A 25,194-nucleotide genomic window follows, 5' to 3' on the forward strand; every position below is an offset into this window, starting at 1 on the left:
ACACTGTGTGTGGTGTAGAGTTTATGGTTATTCTATTGGCACTAAACGGCTGGCTTAAACTTTGTTACTTTATCCACGGCTGATATGTGCTCCTCACAAAACAAGACTACAGCCACGCTAGGAGTTCTCTGAGGCTGTACTAAGGCACAGCGGTGCTTTGAGCTAAATGCTAACATCAGAATGCTAACATATTGATGTTTGGCAGATATAATGATTAGCATGTTTACCATCTTAGTTTAGCATGTTAGCAGCTACATTTCAGGCATTTAGTAATAAACCAAAGTTTTGGACAAATTGAAATTTGACCTGATGGGGCTATATAAAAAGTTAAAGAAGACATATTGCTATGTCATCAAAATTACCAGGAATTACAATTTAACAGGAAAAAAAAAACTTTAACAGGAATTCCAGTATATAATGTATGTAGTATATAAACATAGAATTCAATTTAATAGATTAGCCCCATTGTCACCTATACCCAATCCAGCTATTTGAGTCAGCAACGACACCAATATCCGATCCAGTATCGGTGCATCCCTATTGCCCTCCTTATGAAAACAACTTAGCAAAAATTACCTCACACAGCAATGATTTACATGTCAATATCTAGGATGCATGACTGAGCCTACTAGGTGACTGGACATCTGATTAGATTTACGCCCTGTTCCCATTACTTCACAGAAAACAGCTAATTCACAGACTACAGAGACAAAGTGGAATACCTAACCCTCAGGGCCGGTTGAACCCACTGAACCCTTTAACGTTCAAGCAGAACTGCTTAGAGCCAGAACAAGACGGGAGACGAAGGAGGGGGACTTGTAGTTTTGTATCACTGCTGCTGTGATGACTCTGAGAGAAAAAGACAGCAGGAGACCCGACGGTGTCACAACACATTACTATAGTCCTCGTAAGGAAAACAGCAACTGGACCAGACCTCACAGAGAGAAAGAAACAACAGAGGCTGAGGGAGCAGAGAAGCAGAAGAGAAAGAGTCAAGGACAGAGGAGAAAAGATAAGAGGACAGCATGGATAAAATAATGATGTTCAGTGTTTTTGTAAACTAGACATGGGAATCAGCTCTGATCTCCTGCAAGATGAGTTACTCTTTCTGTTGGACTCCTCCGACTGTTTCCGATCTCCTTCTACAGAGGTCCAAACAAATGAAGAGTGCAAAAGTGAGAAACAAAAGCTCTTGTGAGTCCCTTTGGATGGCAGTAATGGAAAAGAGAAGTAATCATCTCTGTCGATTATTACCTCAATACAGCAGTCTGTTTCAAAAGAAAATCGTGTTTTGGCCTATTTTCTGAAAAGTTTTGTTGTGTTCACTCCTCTTTGTCATGTATCTCACGTTTCTGGCTAGTTTGAAAAAGGCCATTCATTAGCGTCTATGTGTTGCTCACTAAATGCTCCATATTTTCCGCAATTTCGTAGACGTCTGAATGGCTTTGAAACTCTTTCAACCGTCATTGCCATTATAAACCCCCTCACCACCCCACCAACCCCATCAACCCCACCCCTTGGCCTGGATCTGCAAAGTATGGTTCAGTCCAGCACCATGCGCTCACAGATAAGCAAAGCAAGGGCGATAACCAGCACTGTACACTGAATCCCGGAGCACATCCTGAGGACTTGTTATCAGGTGTGCCGCACGCTGTCCACTTGACACGCACTCAACGCTCCATATCACACTCCACGTTCGGCCCCGTGCCGCCCTCAGCTTTGTATTGCTGCTGCCAGTGAGCTCGCCTCCAAAACCATCATTCACACCCATCTACATCCCAGAAACACCTCCTCACCACCAGCCTGACGCCACCACAGCCGGCGGGTGTAAATTAGTTGCCTGTGGAGTGGGTAGATGAGAAGCAACAGAGAGAGGTCATCCAATCTCTGGAACAGATCCCACCCACCGTGACCCATTCATCTTCTAGGGATGATTATGTCCACCTGAAACTGGTTCCACAAGCCCGGATCACAATCATCACACCAGGGACCACAGTGGAGAGAGGGAAACTGGCGCCCCTACTGCTGTATTTTCCAAAAGATCTGTGACTCACAACATCATTAGCACATGTACACTACGGTTATTCAGGCCGTGCGAAACGCCCTTGACTGCCCCACCTTCTCCCCCTGTTTGCTCCACTCAGAGACTCACAACTCTGGTTTTAGTGTACATGGCACTCAAGAAATGTGATTAGCTTTGTTTGGGTCTGATCTGCACTTATTTGAAATAAAAAGAAACAAGGCATAAATGATGTTCGACGCCAGACTTAACAACGGGGAAGTTTTCCCAATGCCGAATTCATGCAACATTTGACATATGAGTCTAATGAGGGTGTATTCTAGTTTGGTCCCAGTCATTGTATTGTTGATTGCTGCCCCTCTGAGAGGAAAATGCCCCCTTTATGATCCTCTAGAGCGTTTATACATGTAATTACTAGTAAAGATGGTAGAAAGAGGACCATAAGGTGCTGCGGTGACCTTTCGGTTGGCAAAAACAAACCTCCGGTCCATGATAGCGGGAAGAGAAGCCTCTGAGAGTAGCCAGCTGGCCCCCCGTTTGAAAGCCCAATGCCCATGCAGGCAAATAGGTCAATGCCGCTGGTAACCGAGGCTCTCCAAGGTCCTGGCCTGATCTGTCGTCAACCAGCAGCGGGTGTCCGGCCAGCGGTCAGCGGGTCGGCCCATTTGACAAGAGCTTTAAGGAGGGGACGGAGCGAGGGAGGGTGGAGGGAGAGCCGGAGGACAAGAGCCGAGTTGTGTTGCAAGGGCTGATTATGCGTGCTGTGGGCTTGTTTCCTGGATGTTGTGTTTGTGTTGGAGCCGGTGGCTCCAGGCAGATGTTGCAAATGAAGGAGGTGCTGTTGTGTGTTGACATTGGGGGGAAAATCATCCCGGATGACATCTGATTTGGTGTTTGAAGAGGAAATGTTTCCATAAAATCTGCAAAATTGGACCATCCTCACACATTTTGATACGTGATATCTGTTATTGTATCATTTACTTTCCAGTAATTTGTATTAGTTGCTCAGAGCTGGCAGCCAGCTTTGAGGAAAGCAGACTTATCACACTTGACTGGTTTTGAAGACTACACGATCTGTCACCGTGGGAAAAAAAAGATCTGTCTGCTTTGCTCTTGCTCACTTGTGCAGCAGAAAGGGGGGACAAACAGTGTTTTTATATTGCTTTCTCTAGGTCTTCAGTGTCTGTGGCACTGACACAATCAGCCTCCAGCTGTGCCCACTGCCCCACACACACCATCCATCTTGCCAAAGTAAGCACACAAACACTGCCTCAACAAACACCAGATGACCTTTTGCCTTTCCAAAGCCACCTGCATATACAATCGGGACACCTACAAACACAAGTAAGCACGCACTCATCCACACACAAAAGGTAAGGTGGTGTAATGATATACAGCCCTGATAATGTTTGATTGTGGGGCTTTGACGGACTTTATGGCTTTATTGTTGAGCGGAGATAGAGAACAATTAGGGGGTTGGTGATAAGAGCACAGCTGTAAATGCACTCCGTGACATAAAAGATACAATCTTAATGAGGGAGTGTAGACTATACTGTATTGTATTCTATTTAGGGCTGCAACTAACGACTATTTTCATTGTTGATTCATCTGTTTGTGACCCTGCAGCCATGTTGAGATCTGTTGAGGAAATACCAAGCACCGCCAACCAGCCGGCGCAAACTTTCCAATTTTACAGCTAAACAGTGCACTACAAGATGTTTCTGAAACATTTGAGGCGAGAAATAGGCATTACAGTAACAGAATATTGATTCATATTTGAACAGCGCTGCCTAGTTTGACCTTTTGATCGGACTTTGTGAGTGATTGACAGCTGCCTCCGTTGAATGAACAGCCAATAGGAACGCTCTCTCTCTCTCCGAAATGACCTGTGATTGGCCAAAGTCTTCCGTCACAGGCTAGATTTTCTAAAGCCTGAAAACAGAGCCATGAGGAGGTGCAGAAGTCTAGTTTTCTCTCCGAGCTGTTGAGTTACAATATGCTGAAAGGTTATTATGGATTTTTTGCCCAATGATGCCAAAAACATTCTGCCTACTGCAGGTTTAATCTGTCGATTATTTTTTCTCGATTAATCGATTAGTTGTTTGTTTTATAAAATGTCAGAAAATTGCGAAACATGTCAATCAGTGTTTCCCAAAGCCCAAGATGACATCCCCAAATATCTTGTTTTGTTCACAACTCAAAAACATTCAATTTACTGTCATAGAGGAGTAAAGAAACCAAAAAATAATCACATTTAAGAAGCTGGAATCAGAAAATTTGGATTTTTTTTATTAAAAAATTACTCAAACCAATGAAATTTATATCAAAATAGTTAGCGATTAATTTAATAGCTGACAACTAATCAATTAAGCGATTAATCGCTGCAGCTCTAATTCTGATTTTATTGCCATATGGTTTCACATACTTTAATTATGTAAAGTATAGTCTACCCTCCTTTACTGGCGTGTATATGATTTAGATTCATAATGTATAGGCTAATAATAGTGTGACCTAAAGCAAGGACTTTAGATTGAGACATTCATGCTTTTTTTTATAAGGAAACACTACATTGCTGTAACACATTTGTAACAAGTATTTTTAACTGCTAAATCCGTTTTCATGGCTCTCAAAGACGCAGAATTGCAGTGATTTACAGTGTGACGCAGAAAAGCAACTTGCACCCTGCAACAATGACCCTCCCTTCCGCTCCCCCCCCCTTTTTATTTTCTATTAACTTATTTGTTGATTTAATTTATTATTACTCGTATTTTTGTACTATTATTGTTGTTTGTTTTTTTTATGTGTGTTTTGTTTTTGTTTTGGGGGGGGAGGGTTTGTTTGCTTTGTTGTTTTGTTTTTTTAACTCTACTCTTTCTTTTTATCATTATTATTATTGTTATTTCTTTTCTTGGTTCTATTTTGGTTTTGAATGTTGAGGTTGTTTTCTCTATAGTGTACTTGATGGGTTTGTCTGTAAGCTTATCTACTTAAAAGTTGGTTTATAGACTGTTATAATTACAAACAGTGGATTACATATGAAAACAACCTTGAAAAAAGGGAAAAAATAAAGTATTAAAAAAAAAAAAAAAGCAACTTGCACTGAAGGCATTCAAAGTTGCATCATTGCGCAACACGGAGACGAGTTGCCGAGCTGGGGACGCATCAGTTCAAATCCTCCCTCCTCCTTTTGGCTCCTTGTGACTGGTCGCTGGTGGTGTCAGTCAGGAGGAGGGGTGCCCACCTAATTTCTATATGCCTCCTGGATGTCAATTGAAGAGTCAGATTGCCTTCTCTAGCGTCGCTGTCAGCAGCAGCAGCAGCAGCAGCCTCACTAACTGGACGTCCACAGCCAGTCTGGGATCTGGAACTGAAATCAGAGGAGACGCTGGAGACGCGCGTCTACCTGAAGCTTGTTGGATATTGCTGCATCCGCACACTTCAGTCTAGTGGTATTTTTTTTGCTTCTGAAGTGTGTGTTAAAAACTTTAAAGAAGACTTTGCAAGTTTGGAGTTCCATGTAGTATAGTGCGCATGTGGTTTATCATCTGAACGAAGCAGGACTATTTCTCTGGGAAGCTTCTTTTTTTTTCTTTATTTTAAACATGTTCAGCATGTGCTCCGTTGTGTTACTGAATGTCATTTTTCTGGTACGGGCACTCTCGGCTCACGAGTGCACGCCGTGTAATCTCCGGACTTGTACCGTCAAAGTACCCTCGCACGGCTGCGAGGGTGGCCGGAGGACCTTGGCCAGAGATCCGTGCGGATGCTGCGAGCAGTGCGCCCGGCTGGAGTGGGAGCCCTGCGGCGGACAGGACTGGACGCACGGCTACTGCGCTCTGGGGCTGACCTGCGCCTCTGTTAACAACACTGGAGCAGCCCAAATACCACAAACTGGAGTATGTAAAGGTGGGTAATGTCATTTATTAAAGGTCCCATATTGTGCTCATTTTCAGGTTCATACTTGTATTAGTATCTAGTAGAAACACAATTCTACTACAACATGTTTACATACTGTAATGTTAAAAAAAAACTTTATTTCCCTCATACTATCGGCCTAAATATGCCTATATTTACCCTCTGTCTTAAATGCTCCGTTTTAGCACATTTCGAAGGAATCGCATTGCTAGGCAACAGCTTGGGTCCATGTGTACTTCCTGTCAGCTGATGACATTCACATACACTGCAACAGGAATAAACTGGGACAAATTTAGAATGTTTACATTCAAAACTGTGTAAAGGGTCTAAATATTGTACATTTGTGACATCACAAATGGACAGAAATTCTTACAGCTTGTTTCAAATGGTTTCAGTTTCTGAATACGCGCTGTGTGTATTTCCCTGTGGATTGAGCATTTCGATACTTTCACAGTATCTATATAGGACTTAAGCCTGTTTTATAATAAAAAAAACGTGGAAATCTAATTTTTTTTATAATATGGGACCTTTAAATCATATGACTTGTGGCAGTATTGAGAGACTGCTGTTGAGTCTTTTTTAACAGCGCAATAAAAAGAGAGGTGTCAATTCATTTGGTAGGCAACCATCCCCTTCCTTTGAGTGGCTTGAGGGCATCACTATTCAGATGTCAGCTGAGTCCTGACTGCAGCGACTGTGTCAGTGTTTACCTTGTCTCTGGCTGCCTGGAGCAGCTCCCCCAGGTCTGAGGGGCTCTTGACTTGCCAGGAGAGGAGTCATGTTCAACTGCTCTTTCTCCTTCTCCTCAAAGCTTCATTCACTCTCAGCTCCGAGGCATGACAATAAGTTTGGCAGCAGTGATTTGGCACTAGGTCACACTTCAGCTTTAGTCAGCTCTGTTCACTTTGCTTCACAACTCAAAGAGACATTCATAAAAAGTGAATTAAAATAAGTCAAAAATGATTGTTTGAATCGGTGCGAGGGGTAAAATTGTGGATTACCCATGGCGTGACCGACAATGATGATTGTGTTTTTTAAACTATAATTTAATAAGAAGCTGCCCCTTTCCAGCACAACTGCAAAAGTCCCCAGCAGATTGTTGTTATTGTGAATCTACAGTGCTATACTGTGCTGCTATATCATGGATTTGCTCACTTTACGCACAATTTAGCAACTTTCTCAACTTCAAAGAGATGTGTAGGGTGTCAGGTTCCTCACAGTGAACGCAGTAAGCAGCAATGGCCTTCCCCTGAGGAACAAATAGCCAAGGTCCACCCCACCAGCTCCTCCACCTGCACTGTGTCCAGCTTGTTTCGGGATGATTGAAATGGGCTGACAGGACTGTAGGAGAGAGTAAGCAGCTCTCAGTGGGTGTCTGGACCCTGCCCTCCCACATCATCCCTCTGTGGGGTGGTCCAAGAGGGTTTTCCAGGGGTCTCAGGCCCCAGGCCATCCCAGGAGACACTGCTGCTGATTGTGCCGCGTGTACAGGTTAGGCTGGCGCCTGCAGGACATCTCCTCTGCAAATTAACAGCTTTTGGAGACCTAATGGCTCCTTTGATTGAGTGGTGCCTCTTCTGGTCCTGTGTGGCTCCAGGAGCCTCGGAGCACGCCGCTGACCCCTAAATCAGACGCACGAACACACACACACAATCTCAATTTCCCAGAGGGTCTAGGTGGGGGTAAATCAACACCTCCCGGTGTGTTTTCAGGGGCCACAGTAGGCAGGCTGCTGGAGGCTGATCCCAGATTTCCCTCCTCAAGCTGCGAGGGTCTTAAAGTGATTAGACTCGCAATCAGGAGAAGGGGGTAAATGTTTCCGCTTTCTGATCCCTTGCTTTTCTGCGCACAGTTTTGATTTTCTGGGTGGCCAAAATCTGTAAGTGTGGAGACGCAACAACCTGTGACAGGTGACATGTTGCACATTATATGAGAGGTATACCTTGGTAATGCGTCATCATCCAGTTTTTAATCTGTCATTGTTAATGGGATTGAAAAACTTGTTGGAATAGCTATCAGATATAAACATTTCAGGGCTCCTGCGGTCAAGGGGAAACTGCAATAGTCATTGATTTTGACTGTTATGTAAGATACTGGTATCTAAAAAGAATTGGAAATGTGCTGGAGATTAACTGATAACTGAGGAAGTGTTAAATCCAGGCATTGTTGCTATTTAAAAAGGTATAATAACCAAAAAAATAATAGCTTGAACCAACTAATGGTTGTAGCTTTCCAAAAACAATACTTTGGATATTTAAATCAGCTATTCTCATGAAGGAATTTGGCACTAAAACACTTAAAAAATGAATCAAATGTTGAATCAAGTTGCAGGTTGAGTCTGTCAAGCGTGTTCTGAGCACACAGGCACCTGCTCTGGGGAAAAGTCCTTTCAACTTCTCATATTTGCTTCAGCGATCAGCCCGTTAGTCAGGTGAAATCATTCAGCCTTTGCAGCTAAATGATTTGTTTTGATGTCGTCACTGTAGTCTCATCGTCTGTCCTCCCGCGCAAGTTTTCACTGAGCTCTACAGGCACTAACATACCACGTAACAGAATGTCTGTCTTACAGGGACGCTATGTCCACTGCACTCCTTCGCATGCCTTCTACTTCTCCCTTCCTCTGGTATTATCTAATGTTTCAAAGACTTCCTTTTTAGCTCGCTATCAGCCACAGGGCCTCTAGAGGTCAGCTTTCCCATCCTGGCCCTGGATGCCAAGACAAGCCGCAGCTGAGAGAGGAATCCCCCTGGGATGAAGCCATAGACCCTGGCTAGAGTCATGCCAGGCCAGATAATAGATAGCGAGGCCAGACTAGACTGGACCAGGGTCAGGCTAAAGGGGGGCTAGGCTGAGGCAGACCAGCTTGGAAGAAACTGGGTTGACAGGGGTCAAGCTAAAAATGAGTTAGCGAGACAATGTCTTTAGTGTTCACGCTTTCATTCATTGTTTTTATTCATTTTCTACATGCCAGATTTAGCACCCCACACAGACAGGCACCCCTGCCACCGCCACCTCAAATGAAAATACCCTCCCAGGCACAGGAAAGCCTCGGGATGGAAAAAATGTGGAGCCGAGGATCATTTTAAGGTGAAAGGAAATCACTGGGAAAGTTTTGGTGCGGTTTATTCAAAAGGCTGCTTGTACTTTGCCAGTCTCGCTGGCCGTCTGGGAGAGCTATTAACAGCACAGGCTGGCTCAGGTTAAAGGTAGTATTACCTTCACCTGTTCCATTGGCCGCCGTTTACTAGCATCGTCCATCACCGATGACTCATGCACACAATTAAACGTTAAAGGAATATTTCAGGTGTTTTGAAGTGGAGTTGTATGAGGTACTTATTCATAGTCAGTGTATTACTTACAGTAGATAACAGTCGGCACGCCCCCAGTTTGGAGAAACAGACAGGAGTACTGGCACGGAAGCAAAGCAATGTACTGCTGGGGACGGGGACAGCAGCAAAACATATTTCAGCCACCTAAAAAAATCAATATCAGTTTAAGTGTACGCTATATTTAGAATATTTTCACCAGTTTACCTTGTCGTCAGACAGCCCTTTCTGACAGGGAACTGAAGCCGTTGTATCTTTCTATGCTCTCGCCAAAGCCACCAGACTCCATTGAAAAAACTTGTAATTTTTCCTCGCAAAACACGGGGGTTGCTGCTTTGTGTGACTTTGGTGAATTTGAACTGGCGAGCATGGATAACAGCTTTAGTTCCACGTCCGAAACATAGACTGTATAGCCATCTCACAGCAAGGTAAACCGGTGAAAATAATCTAAATATAGTATACACTTAAACTGATGTTGATTTTTTTAGGTGGGCCTTTCTTTTAGGTGGCTAAAATACATTTTGCTGCCAGCCCCGTCCACAGCAGTACATTGCTTTGCTTTTGTGCGCTAACACGGTCTGATTCTCCAAACTGGGGGCGCGCCGATCGTCATCTACTGTAGGTAATACACTGACTATGGATAGGTACCTCATACAACCCCACTTCAAAACACCCAGACTATCCCTTTAACTTAGGGGAAAGTGACTGCACGCATGCTGTCTTCTACAGTCACATCGATTCACTCCAGCAGTAAGATTTATTACAGTAAGGGACTGACTTTTTCCCATGGTGGAATATCTGTTTTCAATCAACATGTGTTTTATTATGATTTACAGCATTTAAAAGCAAAGCCATTCCATTTCTTTCCCGTCACAGTTGAGTCTTCATATTATCGTTTTTCTTACCCCTAACTGGGAATGAAAATGATTTTCATTTTAAGAGGCTTTATTTCAGGTAGGATCGCTACAGTAGTCTGATAAATGTACCATGAAGTGCTTGTGTTTATATTGGATAGTTAAACCTTTTCACCTTTTCCTCTGGTGCATTGTGGTGTGTAGAGAAGAAAGCCAGAGTATTATGATAAGCTCCAATCAGGCTTCCACACTGTTGATTGAGCCTGGGAGCTAAATGCTTGGGAAGGGGTTACTCGGGGTTACAGTTTGTCTCATCCCGTTTACTCTGCTGCCACTCTTATAAGATTGGACAACTGTGAAGGAGGGTATAAATATGCGTTTATTCATGCGTGCATGGGAAAGGAACACTATGGTCGATGTGTATGTTGGGACACATTTACTCCCTCATACATTCCTTCCTATGGTGAAGTTTCGTCCAAGTTTGGCTAAGCCCCGAGGTGCCATCTCACTAGCGAAGGAACAATATGTGGGTATGGTGCAAGTGGCCTTGGTACAGAAGAGGCGTTCCAGCAGCCCACAGAGATGGAAACCCTGGGAGGGCCCCCATGCTGTGGAACAAAAGCAAACAAATGGGCTCAATGGCTGAAGTAGCGTGGCGCGACGAGGAAGGAGGAGGGATGGTAGCCCAAAAATACACTGGTCACTTCAGACGGTGGTGCCAGGGCAAATGTGTTGCAACCGAGGCTGTAAGCTGGCTAACCCTTCCGCACTTTCGGAGACACAAATCTCAGTTTCTGGCACATTTTAGCTTGTGATTACGATATTATCTGTAACTCTGCCCAATCTCTCTTTATTCCCAGTTAAAATGGACAAACACTTCAAAGTGAGATGTTTATGATATTTCTCTATTCTAATGTCATCTATCATCCTCCTCGCAGTGCTCCCTGAGCATCCAGAGGCCGGCCTGGTGGACGAGCGCTGTCCCCTGATGACAGGCTGCGACAGAGCCGGAGGTCAGTGCGTGTGCGATGCCCGTCACTCCTGCTTGGGCTCTTTCACCTACCCAGACCAAGAAACCTGCATGAAGGCCAGCAAGTCAGGTGAGCCCTGTCCTCCCATCACATAGTGAAATACAGATGCACACACAGTTAGAGGGAATAATACTGTCCATTGAGAGGAGCTAATCCATAACAGATGTGGCTCTGAGGTGACTAATGCTACTTACATTTCATAGTGATGACACACATGCTAAAGCTTTGTGTAGTGGTTCTCCGCTCACCCTTGAGTGGTGCCATTGTCTGTGACTCATTGATGACTGTGGTTTGTGTGTGTGTGTTTGTGTGTGTCCACGGTTGGATTTCAGAGGGCCGAAGGCACGAGCACCGGGACAGACACAGAGAGAAGTATGTGGGGCCATCCAACCCGGCCTGCATGTTCTCTGGGTGTAACCTGACCACCGAGGGCTGTGTGTGTGAGTCTCAGAGCTGCCACCACCACTTCGCCTACATCAACCGCAGCCAGTGCCAGGAAGCCGCAGGTAACCTTCAAATGACCTGCAACTGGAAACTGACAAACCACACAAAAGGCAACGAACCATAGCTTTACTCCTCTCAAGTTATTTAGTACTGAGATGTGAGGATTTATACCCAACAAAGTCACTTTCACTTAACAGAATTATATCAGTCCTACCTGTAGTCCATGCTTAGTATAAACACTGATATAAAGTGTGCTACACCACTTGCCCCTCTCTTGTACAAATCACCTCTCTGAGTGGAACACAGATTCCTTATGTCTCTGCTCATTATGGTTGAAAGGAAGCATATTGCCGCCCACCAATGAAAACCTTTTGACTCTAAGTTTGCTCACCTTTCATTTTAAGCGAAGACATTAGAATAGGTAGAATAGACTTTAAAGAACAAGTGCTTAAAACTGTTTGCGATTGTACAAATGAATCTACCTGAATATTTGCGTGGAATCACTGGGAAAGCTGGCAGGCAGATCACATGATGCACGGCACTTCCCATGATAACATGCACAGAGAGAGAGAAGTAAAGGAGGAGGAGGATGAGGGAAGAAAAAAGGTGTGAATCTGACAGAGTAGCAAAAACAGAAAAGGTCTCCATTAGAAAGAGTTGCCGAGACTGAAGATGGAAATTGTTGGGGATCCTCAGTGACAGGATACAGTCCTTAAAGGGATAGTTTAGGTGTTTTGAAGTGGGGATCTATGAGGTACTTATCCATAGTCAGTGTATTAGCTACAGTAGATGACGGTCAGCACGCCCCCAGCTTGGAGAAGCAGACACGAGTTAGCACACGGAAGCAAAGCAATGTACTGCTGTGGACGGGGCCGGCAACAAAACTTATTTTAGCCACCTAAAAGAAAGGCCCACCTAAAAATGAGACATGAGACAGCTATACGGTCTATGTTTCTGACACGGAACTGAAGCCTTTATCTATGCTCTCACCAAAGCAACCAGACAAAAACACAGCAGTACATTGCTTTACTCCTGTGCGGTAACTCCTGTCTGCTTCTCCAAGCTGAATGATCCCTTTAAGGTTTAATTATATAGAGTGTAAGATGAATGCTTGCCCTTGAATGATGTGAGAAAATGTGCGTTTACCTCCACTCTTAGCACCCTCTGTGATTGACACTTCTAAGTGAAAAAGTGTTATTGGCACCGAGAGTTTAGCTTCCTCATTTGGATTGTGAGGTGTCTGGTAGATAGACAGGCGCAAAGTGGCGGCTGCCACCTGACTGACACTTGCAAAATAGGACAGGAGTGCCACTGAGTGAACTCAATGAACCTCTGTGTATGTTGGGTAAACCTCATTTTACTGAACAAGCCAGGAAAACCTGGAGACAAAAAAATAGTCCAGTGCTGTGGTGAACCGATTAAGTCCAAAGCATGTGACTGTGGCTGGTTTTATTCACATGTTGCTCTCCTTTGATACTTTTTCTGGCATTTCACATGAAGAACTGCTCTTCAGATAGACTAAACGGTGGCTGGCGACGTGCCACGGAAACATATTTGAGATTATTTAGTCTGCAAATAACAGCCGTTCTCCCACACTACAGCTGTGTGTGAGGATGTTCTTGATCGGTGAATCCCACAGGAAGCGTGTTCATCAAACACTATATTGTTTAGACGTATCATCATTGAAGTCTAGCGTTACAGTGAAAGATATACTATTGTTTCGTAACTCCCTCATCTAAAAAAGCCGACGGATGACAGTTTAAACTAACACCAGCGAAAACTGTAAACAACATTTTTCAGCAGCTTATGAGTTCTCGCTGCAACACACCCGCCCTTCTGATGGCCCCTCATTAAGTAAGAGACCAGGATGTGTGCGTCTGTTATGTCTGCGAGTATGCATGTGGAAAGATGCACACGTGTGTTTATATATCATCACGTGTGTGTGTGATAAGACTATATATGTGCGCAATGCGTGTCTGTGTGCGATAATTATCTTGTTTGTCTAGATTTCCCTTCGTCTGTCACCAGCGAGAGTTTCCTCTGCGACCAGACCGGGACTTTGTGGTTAGGATCTTATTTGCTCCATAGAAACTGCGTCAATCAACCCCTCGTTGGTTTTAAACACAAGCAGTTATTAAGATGTGTTAGCATGCACTGCTAGTGTTTGACAGCAAATAATAAATATCCTATAAAACCTCATGAAAGTTCCACTGATCGCACTTCACACGCATTAGCAGAGTCCCAACATCAGTCGGAAAGATCCTCTTATTGAGTGAGCTCACGGTAAGAGTTTGGCCTCTCACTTTCCCTCTGACTCACTCAGTGGTCTTGTTAGTTCATCCCTCCCCTGTGACACACTGTGATCTGTTAAAGCTCAACATCTCCTCTGCTTCCCCACTGTTGCTGTTCAATCACCTCGGGTTGTTTCAAGTGGGATCCTGTTCTCTGCCGGTGTTCAAGACGCTGATGTAATTTGGCTGCAAACGCTCAATCGGAAGCAACGGACGTCTTTAGCTGCATGTCGGGGAAAGAGGATGTGATAAGTGTAAGAGAGGGAGGGGGGGGGAAGGCAGACGCAGGAAGATAGGGAAATCGCAACTGAGGCCGACCGTTTTGTTGAGGTATTTGTGTCAAGTACAGGCCCCGGGGTCTTGGTAGGGTGGTGTTTGGTAATTTTACACTCTAGGATGGTTTACATATTTCATTCACGATAAGGCCCCTAACTGCTATTGTAGAGGAATTCCCCTGCTGTTGCTCACTGACGGGAACAAGCAACGGCGGTCTGCACATTTTTGGAAGTGTTTAGGTGATTCATACGACTGGCATCACTTAATACTAACATCTGCTCAGACATAGTGAAAACCGAAGCAAAGCTGGAGCAGTCAGGTTGTACTTACTTGCTCTGATAATGGGGATAGAGTAGAGTAAACTCTGTCCCTCACAGGCATGTGGAAGTTCACGAGCGGTTCATCAGACAGGGAAGCAATACCCACTATGATGCCATGGCAACAACTAATCTACTTGCCCACCTGTGCCACCTCCATCCTGCCCCTCTCCGCCCTTGTGAAAGGACCGTTAGTTCTGCTTGGCTGCAGCCCCTTTGTGGCGGAGCTATTACTGGCTGAGCCAGACCGCCGCCGGCTGGCGCGAGACGTCTCAGCGCTGTGTGTGCTGTCTGCGGAAGCAGTGGCCCCTGTCGTACCCTGCGAGCTGCTCGTTTCCCAGTGTGTGCGTATTTGTATGTGTGTGGGTAGTCAGTGATTTCAAAGAGGAAACAAAACTCTTGTGTGGTGATTGAGACAAAGAGCTTCCCTTGAAGGCATGCTGGGATTGCTGTCAACCCACTCGCTACTCGTGGTCAGCCGCTAAACCGAACCAGCCGACGGGAAAGCCAAGACACACACCATGAAGTCAGACCATTCCGGCACGTCCAGCTCTCAATCCATTCACTAAATCTAGATCCAACCATGACCAATGACGAATCAAAGACACCCCAACTGTAGCCTAAGACAACTCCTTCAGTTCCAAGGCACATTTTATCCATCATCAGCCATTCTTTTCCCCTGAAAGGGAACAAATCCATATGGCTAAAATCCATACATAACTCCTATACATTTGCTATAGAGTTATTTTTTGAGGTATAGTGTCCCTTGAGTGCCAGTACACGTGACAACTGTTCCCAGCGCTTTATGTTCAGCACCCTGGAGCAGAGTATGTTCACCCTTTTCATATGCATTTTGTGCCTGATATAACGATTGACCATGCATGGTGATGATCTCTAAGGGACAGGCCCTTTAGCAAGATAGAAAGCCCTCGCGCTCTCTGTCATTGGCCTAATCTTATTGGCCATCTGACGGCAAGGAAAGGGTGTGTTTCAATGGAATGCACACATGCTATGTACACTTGCTATGCACACACACAAACACATGAAAAGTCCATGTGCAAATGTGCACCTACATGTGGACATGCTCATTACCTCACCCCAAACATGCTCATTCACAGCTGCGAAGCGGTGTTACTCGTGACGCTGAGATCACGTTTTTCATCTGCAAATATTTAGCCAAAGAGCGAGAGAGCAAAGGCATGCAGGCAGCAGATGCCGGCCTGCCGGCATCTGCTGCTGCGTGCCAACGCCCGTCTACCTCAAGCTTCTGACCATAGTGTGAAGTTCCCACCGAGTGTTTCTGCCCGGTGACCCCGTCTGTGCCTTTTGGCTTAGACCTGCTCCGCGGTCCACACACATATACTCGCACACGCCGACACACACTGAGTGGACAATGCAGACTTTCTCAGCTGTAACTGCTGGTGGGCGCCGGGCCAGGCCCCCACAGCTTTTACGTGAGAGACCGGCCCTGATGTGTCCATTTTTGCGGAGCAACTTTATAAAACCTGAGGACAGACCAGAAACCCACGGAGGGCAGCTGGACTGAGACAGCTTTGTTCTCCGCTGACTTGCTTCCAAAGTTGGTCGGCGAACAGAACTCACATTGTGCACTTTTTCCATGAGTAAACTCAGGCTGTCAACACAGCCTCCTCTGCCTGGCCGAGCCGCTCCGGTTCGGGGAAAGACTGCGCTCCTTGTACCCGGGCTTGAAGAGAAGAAAAACCCATTTAGATAGGAGGTGTTTTTCTTTCTTCAATGAGCTGCCGAGGTACCAAAAATATGCATTGTTGACAAAAGAGACCATTCTGTGGTAATGAAGCAATTTCCGTATCCCACCTCTTCCAGACCAGCGTCAGGTGTGCATTGAGGTCAAAGGTTTTCCATTCTTTGCCATATTACGGTCGTACAGGAGCGCATGTTGCCTAATCTGCAGAGAATTTATCAAGCATACCAAATCAGGCCTTTTGTGTTTGTGCAAGCTGGAGTATGGCCACCATTGTGATAGGAAGATTGCTTCTGTGGTTGCTGACTCTCTAATTACAGCCATTTACGCTCAGAGATAGAACACAAACAGAACAGGATAAAATCCATTTGCTGCTGACTTCTCCCGTCCTCTCCGTCGGCCTATTGTGCTTATGAATGTGCCAGCTAGAAAATTATATTAATTGGACCTGCAAGGGTTGGACCATTTCCATGGATGGATACAATTCTATTCATTTGAATGACAATGGTGTGTCTGCCAGCTGCTTTTCCCAGCGCACTTTAACCCCCAGTGATTATCACAACTGAAGGAGTAATCAGCCTTCTCTGGGACACATACAATACACAGAAAGTGTTTTTCAGTGTTGAAGATCGTCCCAGGGCGTTTTCTATGGCTTTAAACAGTGTGAGGTTTTCATATGCAAAACCAGTCTTCCAACTGAGCAGCAGCAGACTTCGTTAGACTTTATTGGAAGTAAAACATTCGCCAATCAGCGCCTCCAACTGAAGTTTATTTAACTCCAGCTTAGGAATTAGGCCAAAAACCGTTAAAAGGGTTGTAGCCTCCCTTAATTCAGGGGTTTTCCCCTCATTTTCTATGACACTATTCAGCTACAAAGTTTATCAATGAGAGCTTTGTGGCGGTCCTCACTGTTCCCAGGTTGCTTGGGTAAACAGTACAGTACAGATACCTCACACTCCGGCTCTATTTATCTGGAGCCAGAAAAATTCAACGTTTCCCTTATCCTCAATTTCATCTGTCAGAAATGTTACCCCCACCCAGCAAAATACAGCAGTCACAGTCATACAGCCCCACTCCTCCATCCATGTTTATTGGGTCAGGTAGACATCAAACAGCTACTTAACCGCGATGTCGGCAGAGCATCGGAGATGGAATGGTTGAGAATTTACGATTCAGAGGTCCGGCGGCTGTTGAGTAGAGGACTGGCAGAGCAGAACCATTATCAGGAGATCAGGAGTCTGGACCCCGAACTCCTCACCGGTTCAGTTCCCCCCCCATCTTGGGGAAGAACCCAGAGAGATCCATTTACAGGTCTTCAAATGTCAGGGATGAGGCACATCCTCTGAGAGACTCGTGTTGCACCGTGGAGCCAGGGCCAATCTGGGAAGACCATCAAGAAAACTCAGCTTCTGGAAACGCTACCAAAACCCCAAGCGCTGTTACACAACCTCAGCCTATACGAGTCCCTCTCCTCAAAAACCATATTATGCAAAGATTGTCAAGAATTCCTCATAACTGAATCATAATTTAACTTTCTTATAAGGCAGTCATTTGTTGACACGTTTTCTCCTTTAAAATGTCAGGTACGATTTAAATTACCAGATTTTCCTCTTTCTCATCCATAATTCCTGTGCTAGTTGATGCTGCCTTTCCACTCTCCCTCTCAGCTGTCAGAGCGCTACAAAGTGTGTATTTACGGTGCTTTCAGCAGGGGATCTGGGAAATCACTCAGTGATTGACAATTATAGGACAGGACGTGAATCTGCTCTCCCCAATCCTTCTCCTCTGCCTGCACTGTGTACATTACAGTGACACTGAGAACCAAAATAAACACGTCCCTTTGGTTTGGGTAATCCAATCTTTGTAAGGTAGCTACTGTTCTCATACAATGGCTGTACAGAGGGGCGCTCCACTTTTCTTTTCCTGAACAGGCTCCAAAATACACCCCTGAGCCCCTTGCCCAGATTTCCAGTACCCCTGCACCTCTTTCCCCTTTAAAAAGGGGTATCAGAGCTTATTATGTTGGCTCTGGCGAATGAAAAGACAAACACATCCTGGTATGCTAAGTGAAGGGGGAGATTCTAGACTGGCAAGAAGAAAAGCTCTGTTGAAGGTTGGCTGGTATTAATGACTGGTTTTAGAGCGCGAGAGGCTGTTTGGATTGCGAGCCTGGCTGGGTGGGATCAGAGGTCCGCAGACAGGATATGCGGAGAGCCTTGTCGTGTCTAGAGCGCCCGCTCTCGCTTCTCTGACAGGATGCTGTGAAGCTGTCACGGACTGAAGTGGGGATCTGATGACTGTGCACAGTGAGTTTGTGTTGGGTGACTGTGTGAACTCTGCCTTTAGAGCGTAACACGAGTAGCGCTGTTCTGAAGTGGCTCGACTGACACTACAAGGAGGCAGCACTCGCACACACACACATGCACACACACGTGCAAGCACAGAAAAAAACTCCTCTAGGAGAACAGTATGGGCACTGTCGGAGCCTGGAGCAGTTGAAGGTGGCGTTACAGGATGTGTTACAGAAAAAGAAGAAAAATTATGCAAAAGCTGTGTCCCTTTCACTAAATTCTATGCTACATGCGATACCGACCGGCTTTACTGTCTTTCAGAGATATATCATATGAAACTAGAAAACCTAAGGAATCCATTGGTGCCAACCATGTCATGCTAGCTTGTCAGGAAGGAGGGTAAATAATGCTCCAAGTTAGGCTAAATTTTGGCGAGGAAAAAACTGGCATGGCCATTTTCAAAAGGGTCCCTTGACCTCTGACCTCAAGATATGTGAATGAAAATGGGTTCTATGGGTACCCACGAGTCTCCCCTTTACAGACATGCCCACTTTATGATAATCACATGCCGTTTGGGGCAAAACTCTTGCAGTTTTTTCCATGTAGTATAAATGTGTTATTTTCGCCTATTCTAAAAATGGTGTATTTGTCCCTAAACAGTCTTAGAATTACGAAATTTGACCTCACTGTATAAAATGACCTGTTGCGACCTATAGGATTATCACAGCCTCATGAAACATTACAGCCACAAACTAGAGACCTAGGGCATTCAGATGGTGGATGGCTTTCCTAGGTATATTGGCAATAAGGGGGTTTCTGAGCAGTTTCCAGAGCAGAAGTGTATGACAGACAACTGAGAACCCAGTTCACCCGTCCTGGAGCGTTAACTTAGCAGCCATGATGCTGCGTGTAGTGTCGCAGACATGCAGACACTTTCCCATTAACATAACTTGACACAGTGCTGAGCTGCATCTCAAATTAATCTTCAGGTTCCCAGCTTTCAGATGATGTACACCACTTCTATGTGACATCTACTGCTGACCTGCTATCTCCCCCTAAAAGACTCCCTGTACCCTCCTAAAAAAGACAAAAACTGGTCTATTGGAGGTCTCCGAGTGTTAATGTCAACGTGCATCCTTGTCTGTATGTTTCAGAGGAGCTGAGGTGTGCTGGGGCGACGTGTCCCGCTCTGCAGGTGCCCTCCTGCCCCGAGGGTTCTGTCCTGACCAAGAGTTACACGCCCCCTGCTGGTTGCTGCCCCTCCATACCGCCCCAGTGCACTTGCGACCTCCGTGACTGCCACAAGCCCCAGTGCCCGAGCGGACAGCGCGCTGTTTCGCTCAGCCAGGCCAGCGGTCAGCCAGGAGACTGCTGTGACGTCTTCGAGTGCCAGAAAGGTGATTTCACTGAACAGTCTGTTTCGATTGGTCTCCCGCCGGGTGTAGCAGTGGCACGGTCGGTGTGAGATTCATCGCCTTTGAGGAAGCAATTATTTTCCTCCGAGTGAGGCTTTCCTCCCTGCTGACCAAATGTCCACAGATGAAAAGGAAAGCTGCTGATTGGATAATTACTGTTGGGCTGTTTATCAGGCCGGGCCAATGCCTCCCAGGGTTAGGACCATGGTTCAAAGACATTTTTGCAGGGGTGTATACACAAATACTTCTATTGCCTGAAGGGACATTAAATATAATAGGTCTTTTAAAGCAGATTGCTGGTCTGAAGTACACTCTTGTACCATTTTCTCACCTGGTGAGAAAGAGACAGGAAATGCAGAGAAAAAGTGGCGAGAGAGAGAGCAGATGTTGTGAGCTCAGTGCTCTGTGACGTGGCCCAGAGGCAGCCAGAAGAGTCAGGAAGGCAGGGAGGGGACCTGTGGTATTGGTCTGTTTACTCTGCGCTCCCAACAAATATTCGCTGTTTTACCAACAGAACAAATTCCCATTCTGGCCCCTCCACCCGCATAAATGAGCGCCGTGTCCCGGAATTAATGGACTTAACGAGCCCAGTGACCAGAAAAGTGCTTAGGCTACGAATTTGCTCAACAGAAGTGCAGTGTCAAAGGGTTCCTGTCTGGTCACACGTCCAAAGGGAAAAGGTTCAACAGTTCATTGATGGGAATGCTTTTTATGTGCTCCAGTCTGCCAGTGGGGAGGGTAATCGAGTCCGGCAGGCCGGCGGGGGCTGAATGGCAGCCGTGGGGGCCATGGGATCAGTGTTTTGATAACAAGTGTCTGCTGCTCTTTGGGCCCGGGGCTTGATGCCTTTTGTGCTGCCCCTACCGTCCGTTAGGCCTGCATGACTGCGCGCCATGTCAGAAAGCTCCACAGACAGGGACAAGGACACACACTGGGCCCCCTAGTCACCACCCCGGTCCTGCATGGGCCCCCCAAAGCACTGGCTACTACCAATTCTCCTACACTAGGGCTGTCGCAATAACCACAATATTGACAAGCCAACCGCAGGGCATGGCAAGCAACCGCCACAACCGCTATGTTCACATTTTTTTTAATTCTTTGCAATGGCGGCGCCACATTTTTACACTTTGCTACAAACGGGAGCAGCGTTTCGAGGCGCTGAGCGTCTATTCTGCGCTGAGCGATGCATGTATGTTTTTTTTTATCTGGTCGTCAAGAGTTGAAAAATATTTAACTTTGGGTAAATCTTCACAATGACCAACCCCTACATGTTAGGGGTGTAAGAAAATATCGAACAAATTTAGAATATCGCGATATAATGTTTTGTGATTGTCATTTAAAAAGCAACAATATACTGAATCATAGCCTAACAATAAATCATATTTATATAACACTAAAATCAGGATAAATAAAGGAATTTGCAAAATAAAATAATTCTTGAAATAATATTGCGCTGTTGAACCAATCATTATCACCGTGGGGGTAATTTCTTCACCGCGACAGCCCTATCTGACACATATAAAGTCTACGTCTCTTTCAGATACCATACCTCTTCTCTAATGGAACACACTTTAACACGGCCCCCTATTGTCTCTGCGTGTCAGGCCTGGACTGATTAACTTGTTTCCATTGCCCATTTGGCTCAGGGTTCATATTTAGTCAGGGTCAGTGTGCTGTGACAATAAATCCCACCTGTGTGTTTTGGCCTCCGATAGACTCTTTCCACTGTTGGCTGGAGAATGGCTGTATCTGGGTGGCAGAGCCAAATCTGGCAGCAGCCCCATCCTGACCTGATGTCATCTGATGTTACAGATGATCCTGTTTGGTCCTGTTTAGCTGTTGCCTGCTGTTTATCAACACGTTGGCTGCATATGTCCCCTGCAGTGAGCCCTGGACACAGACTAGCTTCAGCACTGCACATGTTCTTTTGACATTTACGCCGGTGTTAGGCAATAAGGCTGAGATCACCAAACTAATGGTTCTCAGGGGGCTTAGCTTGAGTTTGTTATAAACACGCCTCAACCACGTCTTTCGATATTGATGAGTGGTTGTTTTGGTAACACAAGTTAAACTTGTCATTTGATATTCTGAGCTGATCAAAAAGTATCACTGCGAAGTTGAAATCCCATCATTATTCTTCTCTGGGAAAAAGTCATGTTTCCCTCTGTGGTTTTGCTTCATTCGCCTGTAAACCACGAGAAGCGGCTGTATGACAGTCCATTATGAATGATTTAGACAGCCTCAGGGTCAATGCTTTATGACCCATCCATCTCTACATCCAATCCTCACCTCAATTTAGAGAACATCACAAAGCATGACTGGAATTTAGACTCTGTGCTGCAAGTTGTTTTAGGGATTACCATTAACAAACACTGCGGAAATCACATGTGAGCATCCCCCTCATGTGACTTCCTATTGCTTCTGTGAGCGTTAAAATACGTTGCCCTGCCTTTTGATTTCGGCCAGCTAAAGTGCTTATTGCATTTTCTCTGCTTGGTTTTGCTGCACGCAAAGCAGGACGGCAGAGATACAGAGAGAGAGAGAGAAAGGAAAAGGCAGAAAGAATGGAACAGAAAGGAAGAGAATAAAAGATCAACAAATGCCCGCCCTACTTTCAACTCAGTTGGCCCACCTGCTTTGTATTAGAGACTGCACTACAGTCTGGTTGTCGTGAGGCATGGGGTCATTGGCGCAGACGCTATAAGTCTGCACTCAAAAGGTATGGCGTACAGATGCCGCCGTAACCTCTCATTTATAGAAACCGCTGGCCCCACATCTGCTTGCATCTGTGCAATGCATTTGCTCTCCCTGACTAGCGTAGCTACTCCTCCGTGAGTCTGGGGACTTTCTTACATAACCGCATTGCCTCACTCCCCTGATGTCGGAGTGGGTCTGATGAAAAGTTGCTGTGTGGTTTGTGTGGAGTCACCCAAACCACTATGGTACATTTGACTGTGTAATCTAGCATTACCATTAAGATGTCATGCTGTAATCTTCTCCTTCGGCTACAAAACTTACACCACTCGTTTTGAATAATTCATCATATTAGTTTCATTTTGTGGAAATTGAAACTTAGGTTGTTATTATAGATATTTTGATTACAGACATTTATGCACAGATTCAGACACTTTAAGGGCCAATAGTGCAATGAGGTCAAGGTTTTCCCAAACGTATTCTGGTCTTTACTTGGCCTGTTTGCACACTGGGGATGTGATGGTGAGAACATTTTGTCACCGGTTAATAAACTTGTGACAACACCGGTGTTGCCGATTACACTGGACATTTTACAAGAAAAGACGGCGGTCAACATGTAGAGCGCTTACTTTGGTCTTTACCGTCGGATAGCTGTGTGTCTGGCCTCACCGGTCCAGCTTTCATTGCGAGGCCACAGGTTTCCATCTGGAGCCGCTGCGCTGTGCACACCGGCTGTGACCGCTCCGTCCTCCACACGGAGATGTTTAACGTTATGGTTCCCTTATAGCATTTGGTTTAAATCCGAAGTATTGCCAAATAGGCGTTTTGCTTTTCGCTTTGACATCAAATCCTCCACCATCATCTTGTTTGTCAACTCTCTCTCGTCCGTGTGGGAAATCTGACTCCTGCTGCTCTTTGCTGACACTTTCAGATTGTAGCATCCGTCGTATGTTTTGATAACACGGCGCTGACATGCCAAAATGAACTAAATGAGTTTTATTTCTATAAAAAAATGCATACGACAGTAGGGCCGTTGAGTACGTAATGTAATCAGTGTATGCCCGACCACCGTGTAACCCCGGTAACACCGACTACCACGGCAAGCCTATTGCACAACAAGACCAGATCTTGGTTTTCCAACAGTGCTGTAACTAAGCTCATTTAATTTCATAGTAGAGGGAACACAGAGAAAAAGAGATTCTAAGTGCTTGGATGCTTTCGGGAAAGGCAGGCCAGAGCATTGATTCACTCCACCTGCCAGCCACACACTGAGCCCAGATTCTGCCAAAGCCTCAGACCCACTACTGTTTTCCTTTTACTCGCCACTGCAAGAGTTTGACGCCTTTTCAAGACTTGATATATCCCTGTGAAATTCCTCCTCGTGGACTTGGCTTCATTGTCTGATAAATGCCATTCCACCCCACAGGCTTAACCTCAGCCATCAGCGTCTGCCTCGGCACCATTTGGTTCAGATAAACATTTCCATCAATAGCAGAAAGTGAATGGATGTGTTTATGAATTTTTAAGTGATTGTGTATGGTCGTGATAGTCTAAGTTTGACATCTGTGATGAGAAACTGCATTTTTCTGTCATATAGTCATGAGGAGAAAATCTTTGTGTTAATCTTTGCCAAATGTGATAGACACCTGACAGAGCACAGCGCCCTGTTCATCAACCGCAGAGTGTGTTAAGCATTATCATCCCCACATGGTATTCAGCAGCCGTCTGACTCCTCTTTCCCTCTCCTCAGTCTCTCCCAGTGTGTCCACAATGGGAAGGAGTTCTCCGAGGGAGAGGTCTACCGCATGGACCCCTGCTGGCTGTGTCAGTGCCGGGGAGGAATCTCCTTCTGCTCCAAGGCAGAGTGCGCTGAGCTGGACTGTGAAAACTTCTACATTCCTGAGGGCGAGTGTTGCCCCGTCTGCATAGGTACACGCATCTACCTTATTATTTTGTTAAGATGTGGCCACTTAATTCTTAAATTTGCCAAAAGTTACACTATTGAAACTAGGATATTCTGATGTGGCATAGACAAGAAGGCCTGTGTGGCCAGCTGGCAGAGTGGAAAGTTGATGTAGGAGAGGTAGAGGTGATATCAAAATCCACCATGCCCAACACTTGCCTCCAGTGACCCTGCCTTAATGGCTTCCTCATATAACCAGTTTCCACACTTGTTAACATACCTGGCATACAAGACGCACACTAAAGAGCCAGCCAGGGATTCATTTCAACTGTGGGGAGACTAAAGAACATAAAAACCCTCTTTCAGAGTGTACAGCTTGGCTTTGTAACATCTCGCTCTGGCTTAATGGGGGGACCCAATCGCAAAACACATGTGTTCAAAGCAGGTAGGGAGCTCTGATATGTGCACTTGTTAAAGAAATGGGGTTGCAGCGCATATGGCAACCACATTACAGTCTGCCAGAAGCCAGTGGATGGAGACGGCAGCCAGTTTTAGCCTCTGCCCGCTTGGCTACAGTTCACCTGGAATATGTAGGCATTTACTGTAGATGGTATGGAATGCTTTCATCTTTTACTTATGGAAAGCTGCTCTTACTTACTGCATGGCTCACTGCGGAGAACATTGCCTGTAATGC

At 45.5% G+C, this 25,194-nt stretch overlaps 1 protein-coding gene and 1 long non-coding RNA gene across 2 annotated transcripts in view; one reads left to right on the forward strand and one right to left on the reverse strand.

The window, feature by feature from the left end:
- The window catches only part of LOC119474662, an 87,330-nt gene that overhangs the window by 55,859 nt on the left and 6,277 nt on the right, over positions 1-25,194 (reverse strand). The gene's annotated exons all lie outside the window — the stretch shown is intronic.
- Positions 5,009-25,194, forward strand: part of crim1 (cysteine rich transmembrane BMP regulator 1 (chordin-like)) — a 40,090-nt gene continuing 19,904 nt past the window's right edge. The window contains 6 exon segments of the mRNA XM_037746828.1: positions 5,009-5,926; positions 11,054-11,215; positions 11,479-11,652; positions 19,643-19,885; positions 20,495-20,505; positions 24,358-24,526. Of these exon segments, the coding sequence (XP_037602756.1) occupies positions 5,623-5,926; positions 11,054-11,215; positions 11,479-11,652; positions 19,643-19,885; positions 20,495-20,505; positions 24,358-24,526 (1,063 nt within the window). The 5' untranslated portion in view covers positions 5,009-5,622.

Source organism: Sebastes umbrosus, chromosome 16, assembly GCF_015220745.1.
Source record: "Sebastes umbrosus isolate fSebUmb1 chromosome 16, fSebUmb1.pri, whole genome shotgun sequence".
NCBI classification, from domain to species: Eukaryota; Metazoa; Chordata; class Actinopteri; order Perciformes; family Sebastidae; genus Sebastes; species Sebastes umbrosus.